The sequence below is a fragment of the Euleptes europaea genome, chromosome 6, assembly GCF_029931775.1.
Source record: "Euleptes europaea isolate rEulEur1 chromosome 6, rEulEur1.hap1, whole genome shotgun sequence".
NCBI lineage: Eukaryota > Metazoa > Chordata > Lepidosauria > Squamata > Sphaerodactylidae > Euleptes > Euleptes europaea.
In genome coordinates this window covers 90710764-90726404 of record NC_079317.1, presented here as the reverse complement: position 1 = coordinate 90726404, position 15641 = coordinate 90710764, and the positions used below count along the sequence as shown (strand labels likewise).

General features: G+C 40.4%; 1 protein-coding gene across 1 annotated transcript in view; it reads left to right on the top strand.

Moving 5' to 3' along the window:
- KCNQ1 (potassium voltage-gated channel subfamily Q member 1) overlaps nt 1-15641 on the top strand; it is a 383627-nt gene that overhangs the window by 117681 nt on the left and 250305 nt on the right. The window contains exons 8-12 of the mRNA XM_056851952.1: nt 254-349; nt 1789-1917; nt 4404-4548; nt 10135-10200; nt 13403-13523. Coding sequence (XP_056707930.1) covers nt 254-349; nt 1789-1917; nt 4404-4548; nt 10135-10200; nt 13403-13523 — 557 coding nt within the window. The remainder of the gene's footprint in view (nt 1-253; nt 350-1788; nt 1918-4403; nt 4549-10134; nt 10201-13402; nt 13524-15641) is intronic.

The window sequence follows — 15641 nt, the reverse complement described above, 5'->3', positions numbered from 1 at the left end:
TACTGCACTATTCAACCAGTTACACAGAGCAAAAGGCAAATGTGCGAAAATGTTTAATTTCTGCATAATATAAACAGTGAAATATAGGATATGTGACCAGCCAGAATGTGATACGTGATGATGCTATTAGTAAGTAGGTCTTCAGTTTAGCAGAACCAGGTTCCATTTCAGCAGATACCTAATTTTACGAAGTATTTCTGCAATATGATTTGGTGGGTTATTTTTTAACTCTTAAGATCACTCTGTTCCTTAGGGAATTCTTGGTTCCGGATTTGCTCTGAAGGTGCAACAGAAACAGAGACAGAAGCACTTCAACCGACAAATCCCAGCAGCTGCTTCTCTCATTCAGGTGCTCAGTGGCTAAATGCTACATTTTCTTAAAGGTCATATTTTTGAAATTCAGTTTGATTTGAGTCTGTTTTGATTTCTTAAAATGCAATTCTGCTTATATTTGTTATGGGTCCAGAAAATGCTGTGGGAGATGCACAGAGGTTGTCTGGGTCCGTGTAATACACCAGGATAGTGTAGTGGTTAAGAGCGGTGGTTTGGAGTGGTGGATTCTGATCTGGAGAACTGGGTTTGATTCCTCACTCCTCCACATGAGTGGTGGAGGCTAGTCTGGTGAACTGGATTTGTTTCCCCACTCCTACCCACGAAGCCAGCTGGGTGACCTTGGGCCAGTCACACTCTCTCAGCCCCACCCACCTCGCAGGGTGTCTGTTGTGGGGAGGGGAAGGGAAGGTGATTGTAAGCTGGTTTGATACTCCCTTAAGTGGTAGAGAAAGTCTGCATATAAAAACCAACTCTTCTTCTTCTATTTCCTTCATTGTTGCATTCAGACACGCACAGCTTGGGGGAGGGCACATTCCTAATCAGGAGCTTAGCTGATGTGGTATTGTGCACACCTTGCTTATTTAGTAAAAGTGATGTTCCAAGCAACTGTGTTTTCTTGTACGTACTGTATCAAAAAGTTTCAAGCAGTTGGCTCAAGGCTTTTATGCTTGGGAATAGTGGATAGACCAATCCACACCTGATTCAGAATGGAGTTTGAACCTTTTCTGAACTGAGTCCCTCTCACATTCTGGTGGAAGGCACCAGGAGCCGGATTTGGCTTAGAGGCCTCTGCGCAATCACACCCTGCCGCAGACTTCCTTGCTGCTTCCCTCCTTTCCCTGGACTTAGTGAGGTAAGAGGATAATAGGGAAGACTCATGGCAATTCATACAGATTTCATACAGTAAAAAAGGATATCAAAGTGGGGAGAACAGCAGGATATAAATAACTGAAAGAATGAATGAACCCGAGCAGCTGCAGTGCAGAAGGGAAGCGGGCAAAATACCTCCTCCGGTTCTTTCTGTCAGTGGCACTTCCACCCGTTCAAGAGGCTCTGTTGGCATAAGAGGCAGCGAGGGGTCATTTTGCCCTGTTTTTCCTGCAAGACTCCTTTTTTGTGTGTGTGTTTGTGGTTTTTGCCCACGTGGGTTCTCCAACATTGGAATTTGCTGTTCTGCACTAAGAGGATCTTCTGGGAAGAGAAAAGATGGGAAAGATCCACCTCTCCTAACACCTTCCACTGGTGGTGCATAGGATCCAACCAATTTGTTTTCAAATATTTGTACATCAGCTGGTAGAATTTTTGGCAAGTTAGTGTCTGTACTAGAAACTGGATTCATTGTAACAGTGAAATACAGAAGTGTGTTGTTCAGTATTATGTACTGTACACAGTTTTGGCTTATTTTTTAGAAAGCCTCTTAATTAATCTTTTGTGAATTTCCCACAAATATTTTAGACTGCCTGGAGGTGCTATGCATCAGAAAACCCCGACTCTTCTACATGGAAAATATACATAAGAAAACCCTCCAGAAATTATCACTTGGTGTCTCCTAGTCCCAAACCGAGGAAAATAGGGATGGTATCGGTAAGAGTCTACATTTCCGTTTTCACGGGACACCTTACATTGAATAAAGTAGTGTTTATTTTATTTTTATTTATTTTATTTCTATCCCTCCCTCAATCATCGGCCTCAGGGCAGCTAACAGCAATAAAAACGTAACAATTTGTCAAATAATAAAATCATACATAATAAACTAACATCATTAAAACTGCAATAAGTAGGCAATTCTAACATTAATTACAGTAAATCAAGTGGTGCCCTATAAGGAGCAGTAGCCAAGAAGTACAGAAACCACAGTCAGTGTCCCCCAATAATATCATGGTGCGATGGGGGAGAGGTAGGGAGGCCAGATCTGATAAGCTGGACTACTTTCTTTGCAGAGAATAACCTGGGGAGTGGGGGGATGGAATATAGCATTTGTTCCATATCCTCTGCAGATCATATAAACAATATTTGCATTAAAAGATATTCTTCCAGTAGTGTCACACACAGTCATGTTTATGAGGTTTGCTGGTCTTGTATTGAGTAACTGGCTGAGCTGGCCAGCTCACAGGAAACTAGCAAGCCGTGTCAAGAGATGTGGTTATTTTTCTGCTCCTCTGGTCCTATCAGTAGCATGAAGCAGGTTAAAATTTTCATGGGAGAACAAAGTGTCTCCCTCTTTAGTTCTGTTTCGATTACCCACAGAACTGGAGGACTGAAGATGTCCAGCAGAGGATTTTTTGTTTGCATGGAGTGCAGCATCAGTCAGTTAGCTAAGATAAGAAGACGGGGGTGGGGAATGGAGTGACTGCAAAGTGGTATGCCTGTTTTAAGACTCTGTATCAGGGCTCATGGAAGTGAATCAATTTAATTGCTTGATGGGCTCAGAACGAATATTTTACTCCCACAAAAACAAACCTGGGAGAATCCAAGCCATTAAATAAAATAGGAAGATCATTAGGATTTTCACAATTATTGGTTCAATTTATTTGGTAGAATTTCTCAAATAGTTTATTAGCATAACCAGCTATTTATATTTTGTAGCACTGTGTGGGCCACTTTTGAAGAACACTTACAGATAAGCAATTAGATTTTACATAGCCTTGCAGTTTTCAATTGAATTTTAATGTCAGGGTTTTGAGATTTAAAAAACCACTGTTAAGTTTGTTGTAATTTGGTTTTTTAAATAAAAAAATTTCTGCAGTAATACCCCGTAATGGTTAATTAATTAATTATTTTGATATTTTGTAATCCGACTTGATCCTCAGTGACAAAGCGGGCTATACCAAAGTAAGTAAATAAACTAAATAATTTTACCTAGCTTTGGCAACAAGCCAAAAAATAATCAAAAGGGTGTAAAATGCTGCAAAAGTTTGATAACATTTATACAACTGTTGGCATATCCCGTATGGCAATATCATACTCTCAGTAGCAGCTTCTAAATTAAAAATAAAAATTTCACACGGCTATATATGAGTGAAATTTCAAATGCTTCTTTCTTTTTGAAGACCACTTTTTCAATGAATATGAACTTATATAAATTTATTTCTTTCACTCCCCCTCCCCCCTCCCTCCCCCCCATATGTGGTGTTTAAAAAATCCACAAAACCAATTCAACCCATTAGCAGTACCAACTGTCCCTGGTAGCCTTACCCTCATCCTCAGTTCACCTTTGAAATGGTGATCTTGAATAATAAACTACTTTGATATCCCCCCTTCAGGAGCAAGTCCTTGCCTGTGCATTAAACAACCCCCTGAAATAAGATGCTGACCTCCCACTTGGGGCTGGATATTGTCAGTCTCCGTAGGAGTGCAGCTTCTTCCTGTTCTGGGATTAATCAACTGTGGAACCCTGTTGTTCCAAAATGAATGAATTCATTTGTAAAATAATTGTATGCATGTCAGTTATTGGTTATATGTGCAAATGTAGTAAGTTAGATTTGTTTTTATTGATTACACTGTCAAAGGATTAAAAAATATCATGTGTCACCTACCAGAGAGGTTAGACTAGTAAGCCAGATCCTCATCTCATATAGATACCACTAAAGTCTGTGGTACCATGACCTGGATGCCCCAAGCTAGCCAAATTGCATCAGATCATGAAAGCTAAGCAGGGTCGGCCCTGGTTATTACTTGGATGGGAGACCACCAAGGAAATCCAGCTTTGTTATGCAGTGGCAGGCAATGGAAAACCACCTCTGAATGTCTCTTGCCTTGAAAACTCTACGGGTCACAGCCGACTTATGGCACTTTCCACCACATAAAGTCAGTGGTAATAAATGGTAGTTCATAAACTGTTAGGACTATTTACTTCAAATCAGAAAGTCTGTCCTACTGTTGCAAAAAATTAATGGCAATTATTTTCTTCTCTGAATAAAAAGTCTTTTTTCCATTTCCTTCTTTTATTTTGTTTTCCCTTTCCCCTACTTGTTCTGATGAATCTTTAATTAGGGTGAATCATTGTTAATGTATCGGGGCTGCTTGCTTTTTGTTTTGAAGATCATAATTTGAATTCTTGCTTCTATTAGGTGAAAAAGAAGAAGTTTAAGTCAGAAAAAGATAATGGACTTAGTTCTCCTGACAGAATGCTACCTGTCCCACAAATCACATATGACCATGTGACAGATGACAGGAACTCTGAAAATTTTCACCTGGATACATACGAAAATTCTGGTAAGAATTTCGGTTAGAACAGGCAGACAAGCAAGGAACTGCCATTGAAGTAGATTACACTAGGCAGAACAACCTGGTTGGCACCTGATGCCTGTGTATCTGTACTACCTGGCAGAGTGGTGTGTGCTGATGATAACTCAAGTCATTCCTAGCTGCCCTAGGAAGTTTGCAGTCAGGTGTTCTGCTTTGTGCCCATCAGCTCCAACTCTGTCAAAGCTGCCTGTGCAGTTCTGTGCCAATGCAAATTGCTCTGTAAAGGTAGTAGTGCAAGCACCGGGTCATTCCTGACCCATGGGGTGACGTCGCATCCCAACGTTTACTAGTCAAACTGTGTTTACAGGGTGGTTTGCCAGTGCCTTCCCCAGTCATCCACACTTTACCCCCAGCAAGCTGGGTACTCATTTTACCAACCTCGGAAGGATGGAAGGCTGAGTCAACCATGAGCCGGCTACCTGAAACCGACTCCCGTCAGGATTGAACTCAGGTCGTGAGCAGAGCTTTTGACTGCAATACTGTAGCTTACCACTCTGCGCCATGGGGCCCCTAAATTGCTCTGTAGGGGCTGAAATTCCTTTTACCTGTCTCCCAGTTCCTAGCCCCCCACTATATCTTACTTCTGCCATGTCTTTGCTGTGTAAATACTTTCACTTCTTACGGATATAGCACAATTGCAAACTGTGTTTCTTAACAGCATATTGGTGCTAGTCTGTCATAATTGTAGGTTGTGGCATAGTACTAGGCCTCACAGTCACTCTGCCCCTTTCTAATAACTATTTAAAACATGGCACAGCAGGTGATAACATCAAGCTTTTTATATTTAAATAAATGCCTATATTAATAATAAAGTATAAATAATAATGTAAATTGGTTCTAGTAGGTTATCCGGGCTGTGTGACCGTGGTCTTGATATTTTCTTTCCTGACGTTTCGCCAGCAGCTGTGTCCTTCAGTGTTACTCCTCTGAAGATGCCTGCCACAGCTGCTGGCGAAACGTCAGGAAAGAAAATACCAAGACCATGGTCACACAGCCCGGATAACCTACTAGAACCAATGAAATCTGACCGTGAAAGCCTTCGACAATAATGTAAATAATAAAATTGCATGTGGTCTGTACAGTTTTATGTACTTTTTAATATTATACTACAAATGTAACCTCACACGCGCACCAAAAGGTAAGAATAAGAACCAGTATAGCAGCCTAAATAAGAGGGAAAAAATGTTTGTGCATCTCTGGATCATTTTTATCACTATGATTTTTTTTTCTATAAAGGCAATAGCTCTATATCTATACAGTGATTTTATATTGGGAAGTTGTTATTGCATTTTGTTAAAAGTAGGTAATTTGTGTTTGCTGTACATGACCAAACAATAATGTAAACAAAAGCATCCTATTTTAAAGCTGTAATCTGTTAACCAGTTTTCACAGGTATCTCCTGTTGTGATGGCATGCTACCCGCATGAGCACAAATTGCCTGAAATACCTATGCATGTATTTGGCTGTACTTTTAGCTGTATTTTAAATCATACACATTGCAGAAGTCGTAAAATTTCCTTCATAGCTTTGGTGGTCTAATAAACTCCAAGGTTCATTAGAAGTTTTTGTAGTTCATGTTTTTTAAAAAATCCATTCAAGCAGGGACCCCTTGTGGTTCCTTGTACTTGGAAACCCACTGTTGCAATTTTCAACCTCCCAGTAGTACTATTCTTTTGGCTTCCCTTTACCAAATTATAGCTGTTCCTTTTAAATGTTGTGATTGCGCAATTGATGTCTTTTGACTAACGTTCATTTGTTGTGAAATACCTTCTTGCAATTCAAGGGAATATACCTGTTTTATAAATACTTCCATTTACATTATTTACAGAAAAATTGCTTTTGCTAAGAATGATGGAGGCACCCTCCCACATAGTTTGACTGTACTAAGTCAATTGCCCGTCTGATACAACTCTACTCTCCATGACCTTTATTGTAGCCTGCATGTGTAGAATGATTTTCTGAAATTTCTTGAATGGTTTTCAGCAACATCCTCTTAAAATCAGGAAGATTGCTTGCTCAGATAACCCACACCATTAAAGTGCTATGATGAACACCTGCTTTTCACACCAATATTTTTACAGCTCAAATTCCTTTTTCTTTGAAAGCCTGTTTATCAACAGCACTTGAAAATAAATTGCAATTAAAAATATATTACAGAAAGCAAGTATGAGTAGAAAATATTGCATTGGAATGCATATCAAGTAGAAAGTTTATGTGAATTTCTGAGTAGATTATGAGTGGGTAGACATATTAGTCTGTAGCAGTAGAACAAAGTTTGAGTCCAATAGCACCTTAAAGACCAACAAAATTTCCCAGGGTTGAGCTTATAACCTGGAAAACGTTGTTGTCTTTCATGTCCTGCTTCACTTGAATTTTGTTTAATAGATTATGTATAACAGAAGATGTTCTCTTTCTCTGTTTCTATGCAAAGTTGCCATATAAAACGTTAACTGTGACTTTTCCTGTGAAAGGTAATGTAGTCTCTAAGCAGGTGCTAACTCCACTAGAAACAAAGGTTTTCTTTTCCTTCTGACATCTATTTTCTTTCTCCCCTCTTCCCCGTGTTCTGTTCTCTCCAAACTCTTACAAGTATACAGGACAAAAAGGAATGTTAAATTTGGTAAGTTAAGGAAACTGCGCTCATCTACAGCATGCTAGGCTACAAAAAGTTAACATTGCTTGCAGTGCATTTTGTATGTTTTCATTTACTATTAGCTACACATTAAATTCTGTGTGGGAAGTGTGACAAGTCACAGTGTGCATTCTTTCATGCCTGGTCATTATCACAACTCCTTTACCAAGGTAGACAGATATGAACATATTATAAATGGCTTTTTAAATTATGTGATGTGTTTTTAACACACTCTTTTCTAACTGCGCTATTAAAAATGAGTGAAACTTCATTTTTTATGCAGTTCCATTTTTTATTTTTTTTAATTCACAATGTTCAAAGATATCTTACAGAGAATTTCTTAAAGCAAATGGATTACAATGATTCAAAGAAGACATAAGGATGAATGCCCTCTTGGCATTTGTTATTACGTACTGCCATTTTTTACACTTGTTCACAAACAGCCCATTCCTGACTTCTGAGGACAAAAGTCCTCTGGAGGCCAGGAAGGGGCTGTGTCTGCGTTGAGGCCCCCTGCGCCAGCTCCCGGGCTACTTACGCCGTGGTGAGTGGCCCCAACTCCAGCGGGAAGACCTGGATGCTGGTATCCTGGCGCTGCGATGGCAGCGCTGCCCCCAGATGCCAGCTGGGCCTTCTGCTGGCATCCCAATGGTGTAAAGGCCCGCGGCAGCGTTCCAGGAGCATGCCAGCATCCTGGGGGTGTTCCCAGGGCATTCCAGGGGGCGGGGCTGCCTGTAGGCAGCCTCCTGTCCCCTTTCGCCCCGGAACGCTACCAGGACAAACACTGTTGCTGCGCCCGCTTTTTAGCAGGTGTAGCCTCACTGTTTTCAATGGGGCAAAAAGCCCCATTTAGCAGGTGTACCCATTTTAAAGTGCTTTTTTTGAGCTTTTGGCAGCCGGGAAACAGGTTAGGAGGTGCCACGGCAGTGCCTCCTCCTCGCCAACTCCGGCCGCTGACAGCTCAGGAATGGGCTGTAATATTTTTTGGAGTATTATAGATAAAATATGCTGATGGCTTGTGAGTCCCATGATTTTACATATTCATTAGCATCTTAGAATATTTTAATAGATTTCTAATATTTCTGATTATCACACTTGTATTCCATCCTTTGTTCAAAGAACTCAGAATGGCATACATGGATGGGTCGATTGCATTTTTTCCTCAAAACAAAGCCGTAAGGTCGATTAGAGCTGAGACACAGTGACACATGCAGTGCACTCTTAAAGCATGTATACTCAGAAGTAAATCCCATTGAGTTTAATGGGATTTATTCCCTAGCAAATGTGCTTCAGATTACAGCCTCAGTGACTTTTACGGCCCAGGCAGGGATTTGAATTGATATCTCCACCAGGGCAAGTCTGATACTTTAACCTCTATACCACAGGGAATACCTTCAGTGTACCTTCCTTGGGATTTTTTTAAAATCTCAGAAATATAGTCTCATATGTTTTGTATGACAGGGAAAGTAGGGAGAAAGTTTGGACATGGTGGAGCCTAACCTTTGCTCTACATTTCAGTGGCAGAGAGCTCGCACTGAAACCAATTGTATTTAAAAGTCTTTAATTTTCTTTGTATTGTGCTCTTAGCACAAGATTATTCCAGGATGCTTAGATTAAGCAAAACTAGAAAATATAGCATCCTAAATAAACACAGTCCTGACCTGAACAGGTCAAGTTACCCTTATCTCATCAGATCTCAGAAACTAAGCAGGGTCAGCCCTGGTCAATATTTGGATGGGAGGACCACCAAACAATACCAGGGTCACAAAGGGAGACAATGGCAAACCACCTCTGAATGTCTCTTGCCTTGAAAACTCCACAGCGACACCATAAGTCAACTGCAACTTGATGGGAAAAAAAACCCCACCTAGAAGGAGTCTAGTCTGTTTCTGTTTAGACAGGGTCTCTCTTTGTCTGTCTCTCTGTCTGTCTTTTGGGGGGGAAGTAAATAGTGTATTGTAGAATTGTTGAATTACCCTCCTATTAAGACGAAGTAGAATGCAACCATAAAAACAATAGGTGAGATTTCCCCACCTTTATAAGGACTGAGATTTATTCTGTCTTTCGACTTGGGATTTTACTGCAATAATCTTTCAATGAATTCTGTGGAACTTTGAGGGAAAGGTTTTCCCCATTTCCCTGTTGTCTGCCAAGTCTATGGATTTTTAAAAAGTTCCCTGAGTGTGCATTTCTGAGTATCTCAGATTCCAGGAGAACAACATTTGTGGGTTACAACATCTAAACAAAGCATAGAAACCATGTCAAAATTGGTTCTCGTAGGTTATCCGGGCTGTGTAACCGTGGTCTTGGTATTTAAAATACCAAGACCACGGTTACACAGCCCGGATAACCTACGAGAACCAATGAACTCTGACCGTGAAAGCCTTCGACAATATCATGTCAAAATTGTATGTTCTATTTTTAAAAAAAATAAAATTTAAAAAATGCCTTTTGGTATGGGGGGAAGGGGCTTTAGTCTTCTTCCTTCGCTGTTTTCCCAACCTGATAAGTCCCCAATGAGCTGTTCTTTGTCCCTTTGGGAAACATAGAAGTAGTTACGAGTACATGTAAGTGGCTCTCTGGGACCATTTCAGGTTGGAAAAACAGCATGGTGAGGGGAAGGCTGAAGCCCCTTCTTCTCTCATGCCATGGTCCCAATCTGAATTTGGTCCACTTGTACTGGAAATTAAATTCCCAGCAGGGAATTCCCAGAACATGTTTGTACAGAGTCCCCATGGCAGGCATATGGACTCAGCAGTATGTGAATCAGTCCTACTTGCACAATCTGTTTTTCTATCTTTTAAAAATTAAAATAACAGATGCAATTTTGGCCTGGATTGCATTGCTTCCTCTCCATCTGACTTTTTGCCTTTCTGTTTCTGTGTCCTGTGCACTGTCTTTTTTTTCATCTGTTAACTCAGTCCGGCAGCATTCCTGGACATCTTTTTCTGCAGAGCAGCCATCTTCCAGTTCTCCTCCGTCTCCAGGTAACACCTGCATTTCATTGCTCCATTTCCATTAAACCTTCAGGTGCAGAGACTGAACCTCACTCTGATGTGATTTATAGGCAAAACTTTGTGTGTATGTTTTTGAGAAATTATCTGAAAAGTGTGCATTTAAAAGCTATCTCACAAATGTGCAAATTCATCAAAAGCAGCAGAAAATTGTCATTCACTTTCAGTCTGTCATTGTTGCTTTTATTGTTTATGTTTTATGGGCTAAAGCACTTCACATACCTATTAGTTCAGTAATACTTATGACTCTTTAAAGCTGAACACTAGAGTTGTGCAAAAAAAAAAAATTCGGTAAATTCCGGGTTCGGGTTTATTGGGCCTGTTTTTTTGTTGTTGTTTTTTTGGTAAACCTGAAATAAGCCGAATACCCATACCGGTAAATGTTTGTATTCGGCTTATTTCTGGGTTTACCAAAAGGTTCGAGCCCATTATAGTCTATGGGGAAAAAATTCAAACGTCCTCCTGTGGGGACGTTTTTGGAGGTAGACATCCCAAATTTTCAGGGTAGCTTGAAGGAACTCTCCTTGCATGAACCCCAAAGTTTGGTGAAGATTGGGTCAGAGAGTTCAATTTTATGGTGTCCCAAAGGGGTTGCCCCCATTCCCCATAGGAAAACATTGCAAAGTTCACAAAGACACCAAACTGCCAAAAATTGCAAAGTTCACAAAGACACCAAACCCTCTCTCTAAATTCAACAATGAGAACAATGATGACAACAAAGCAGTGCCCCCCCCAAAAAAACAATCAAACCACCCCCTCCTTTCAGGTAAAACCCAGCAAGATCTGAAGCAGAGAAAACCCCAAAATTCAAACAATGCAACTTTGAAACAGCAAGCAATGGAGAAATGGAAGCAGGGCCTCCCACCCAAAATAATCAAATCGTCCCTTCAAACTAGCAACCTCCCCCCGCCCCCACCAACCAACAGGCCAAGGCCTGCTGGCTTCTAGCAAAATTTAGAAAATAAACCCCAAATACAACAACTTGTTTAAAAGGAAAACAATGATATCTCAAACCCTTCGATGTCTTCTCCTCTAGGCAGCAGGCAGGAAGGAATCCAACCCAACAGCAAGTCAGGATGAGGCGCCAGGATTGCAGAGGAAGAAATAGGCAGCAGGAGCTAAAGCCAAACTATGCCACCAAACTCTCTCAAACGGCCTGGTTTGCTTTTATAGATTTTGGCCAAGCACAGAAAAGTTTGAAAATAATTCCAGCCATAAAGCACCTTCTGTGATTGGTGAAAGAACAATGTTCTTCCCTACCTGGGTTCCTATTGGCCACTGAGAATTCCTGGCCCTCCTCCCTCCTTCTAGAAAGGTTGTCTCTTTTGCAGTCCAGGTAGATTGCACCAGCTGGCTTTGCAGTAATGCAAAATGCGTTGCTGCCATTGGCCACAGGGGAAGCTCCAGTGAGCCTTCCTATTGGCCACTCCAACTTGCCTGCTCCCTCCCTCCTTCTGCCCTGGAAACCAGCCAGGGAGCAAGAATATGAAGAAAGGAGATAGCGCTCCTTTAAACACAACAATGGCCACAAAATTTGCAGAAGGCACATAGCCGAAACCCGAAAAACTGAATATTTATTCGGCCTTTTCAGGAATCTTCTATTTGGTTTTGGGCAGATTCCCATGTTTTGGTATTCGGTCAACCCAAAGCCCAAATATTGCTGAAACAGCTAATTTTGGGTTTATTTTCGGTTTGGGTATATCGATATGCACAACCCTATTGAACACCATTGTCTCAAATCAGGGCTGAGCCTGAGCAGTTAAAATGTGTCATAAGATGAAGGAAAGACACGGATGCTGTGTTTTGATTTCTGAGAGATCAACTCTATATTTCCTCTGGATCTCCCCATTTTATTGAGCATAACACAATGAGTACCAAAGTTAATGAATACTAAGACAATGAAGTATTCTTCTTCTTACAGCAGAATTTCCAGGAATCAGGTAAAGGGTTTAGCTTTGGCTAACTCTAATTATAGAGGACAGAGTTCAGGCAAACATTCTATGAGGGGATTAACTAATGATTTACCATGGAGGTCTACATGACCAGTGTCCAAAAGAGACCCTTTGACCCGGAGCCCTCCAGAGGTAAAATGCAGAGAACCGTTGTAAATAATGACGATGTGATTTGGGCGTGCCCACCAATCACGCATAATTTACAAGAATCTTCTACAGTAAGATTTGAAGAAGAGATCTCCCAGTTTATAAGCTACTATGTAATATCAGCTAAATCAGTAAAATAAGATGGTTTTCTTTAAAAAAAAATGAAACTGAATCAGTATTTTCTGAGACTGACAATTCATGATAAATGTTTTTCCTTCCTCACACTGAAAAATCATTCATTTATATGAAGAGGTTTTATAGTGATCCCCACAACAGCACAAAATGGCTGTTTACCTTGCAGCAAGACATTCCCCTGCACCTTGGTCCTATGCTAAATATGATGAAAGAACCATGAAAACAAAACAAAATTGGGTTGAGGTGCACTTTGAAGGAATGTGCAGATAAATCTGACTTTGAAGTGATTATTTTTATCTACCATTTCCGTACTTCTTCATTTTACCTGCACATCTTCTTGAAGATTATGCATAGTACAAATATGAAGGTATAAGGTAGAATTGTCATGAGATTTTGATCAGTATACCATTGTCCTGCTTTTAAAGAGAATTGAAAATGTCTGGAGATCTGGTCACAAATCTCCTTCAGAAGTTCATAGAATTGTCCAAATGTAGCATGCTGTCAGCATATTTGATATGATTAGGATTGTTGAGATCTACAGGTGAATGCACTGTTTTGTTAGGACATTCATACAAAATTTCTTTGATCTAATTGGTAAAATGCAGTGCATTTAGGGATTCATATTTTTTCTTCTTAATATTTTCAGTATACTTAGAGCTTAGTCCCTAAAATATCATTTAACTTATTAGAATTGGCACTTTTACAAAGGGAATTGGCATTTAATTCCACAGTTGCAGATGGGGGGAAACTCAATGTCCTTTTGCTTATTTGCTTATATCGTGCTTCTGTTGTTTTGATCTTACATTTGAGTCTACCTTTTAATTATCTTCCTTAAATTATCCACTCAGATATTACAAATGCTTTAAAACTTTTCTGTAGTCTTTAAATATATATAAGTAATACAGCAATTTAACTTTTACCTGCCTGTTTCTTTTCCACAGTGAAAAAACACTCTCCATTTTTAGATGCAAACACTGGACCATTCATTAGGACCAATAGTTTTGCTGATGAACTTGACCTGGAGGGTGAGACGTTACTGACCCCGATAACTCACATCTCACAGTAAGTCACCGGTTTCTGAACTATGTTGTCATTAATTTCAGACACGTTCAATGAGTACATGCTAGTAGAAGCTAAAATATCTGGGTAGTTATCTGTGTAAAATTATTTCAGATAAAAGTTTGTATATATCATGTTGAAGTCCATTAAATAGCACTGCTGAGTTATATGAATAGACATTCTGCTTGAGAAAATTTTTAAGTAATACCTAGCACTGTATCTGGAGGATAATTGCATTTTCAGCAGAAGTTACTTGACTGATTACTGAAGATTCACTTTTGCCAAATGTTGCAGATAGTCTAAAGAACCAGTAGATCTTTTTTCACATCAAATTGTTTGAAGTTGTGTCTGCTCTCCTGATGTCTCACTTGAAAACATCAGTGAAGTGTGAATGCAAAGCAGTTCCTTTTTAAGCGACAATGATGTGGTATGGAGAAACCCTACACCAGTATTATCATCACTCACTTGCAACAGTACTGAGCCTGCACCCATCTGTTGTGCACAAGGATGTTGGTAATCGTTGAAGGTCCCATAGTTAATGTGCACTCAGAAGCCATACACTAGACTACAGCAATGTAGTCTGCACAGGCCCCCCTCGAAGTCAACTCAGAGATTCCAGCTGGTGCAGAACGCTGCAGCTCGGTTATTATCAGGAGCCAGGTGGAGCATGCATACCACTCCTATTTTGCTGTCTCTCTATCGGCTGCCCATCAATTACCAGGATCAAATCAAGCAAAGCCCTCCATGGCCTGGGTCTATCATAACTGTGGGAACACCTCTCCTCCTATGCTCCGCCACAAAAGCATTGCTCATCTGAGCAGGGCTTTCAAAGAAACATAGAGTTGGAAGGGACCACCAGGGTCATCTAGTCCTACCTCCTGTACACTGCAGGAAATTCATAACTACCTCCCACACAACCCAGTGGCCCCTACTCCATGCCCAGAAGATGGCCAAGATGCCCTGCCTCTAATGATCTGCCTAAGTACCACCTTACCATCTGTAAGCACCACCTTACAAATGGGCAAAATCAACAACTGCCCATATATGTGCATTCTCTGTTGTTTCTTCCACCTTGTGGAATGGCTGTCTGATGAGGTCAGGAAGACTCCCACCCCCCTGGCTTTCTGCAAACGACACCAAACTGAATTATTCAGGAGGGCTTTTTTTGCACAGTTAATAGGGCTGTACTGTAATGAAATGTGTTCAGAAAAATGTTTCGGTAAAGAAATCGGGACTGTGCCTATTACATCCTGTCTGTGGCTGTAAGTATGATTCTTCTGTGTAACTCTTGTACTATTTAATATTTTGTGTTAATGCTGATGCTTGGTTTCATCTTGGTTTAAGCTCTGATTTTCAGATTTTCTTTTTGTTTTCAGATTTGTGCAATCCAAAACTTTATTGTATTGTTCATTGGCTATGCCATTCTTGTTGATTTAAACTGTTTCTCATTGTGTAATCTGCCTTGAGTCTCCCTGAGAAAGGCGGACTACAAATGACATAAATGAACAAATAAGTTGTGGTCTGTTAATGTAGATGTTGTCTAGGTGCGATCAACTGAAGCTCCTGTTTAACTTTCCGTCATGTCTTCATCCTATATGTGGTTAAGTTGTGTTTCTTCGTACTGAGGGTCTCCCAAACACTGCAGCTTGGGAGACCAAATTAACAGGGGGACTGGTTATGAACACCCCCCTTCCTTCTGCTTATCAAAGAGAAGGCAGTTTCTCTTGATTACTCATCCTTACTGCAGTCCCCTAAGCTGTGGTGCTTTTTGTTTATGAGGAATCCCTTGCCCCTAGCAGCGGACTTTTGGGGTATGCAAGGGAGGGGGGCCAGAAAGATCTGCTCGTGCAACTCTTTCTGCGAGCTATTCCACAGAAACCAAACTATATAGTACACACAGATAGAAATGCACACTCAGCACCAATTACACAGTTTGTAATAGAATAAAAACAAAAGTGGTTTGTGGTTAGTGGTTAGAAATCTCTGCATGAAGAAAGTCTTAAGTTGTCATAATTGACAATAATGATTTATTTCCTAAGGGAATCCACATACAAATTCCTTTTTATGCTCTTGTAAATTTGGCGGCAATTGTTTATTTTTTTTATTTTTTTAAGCAGTCCG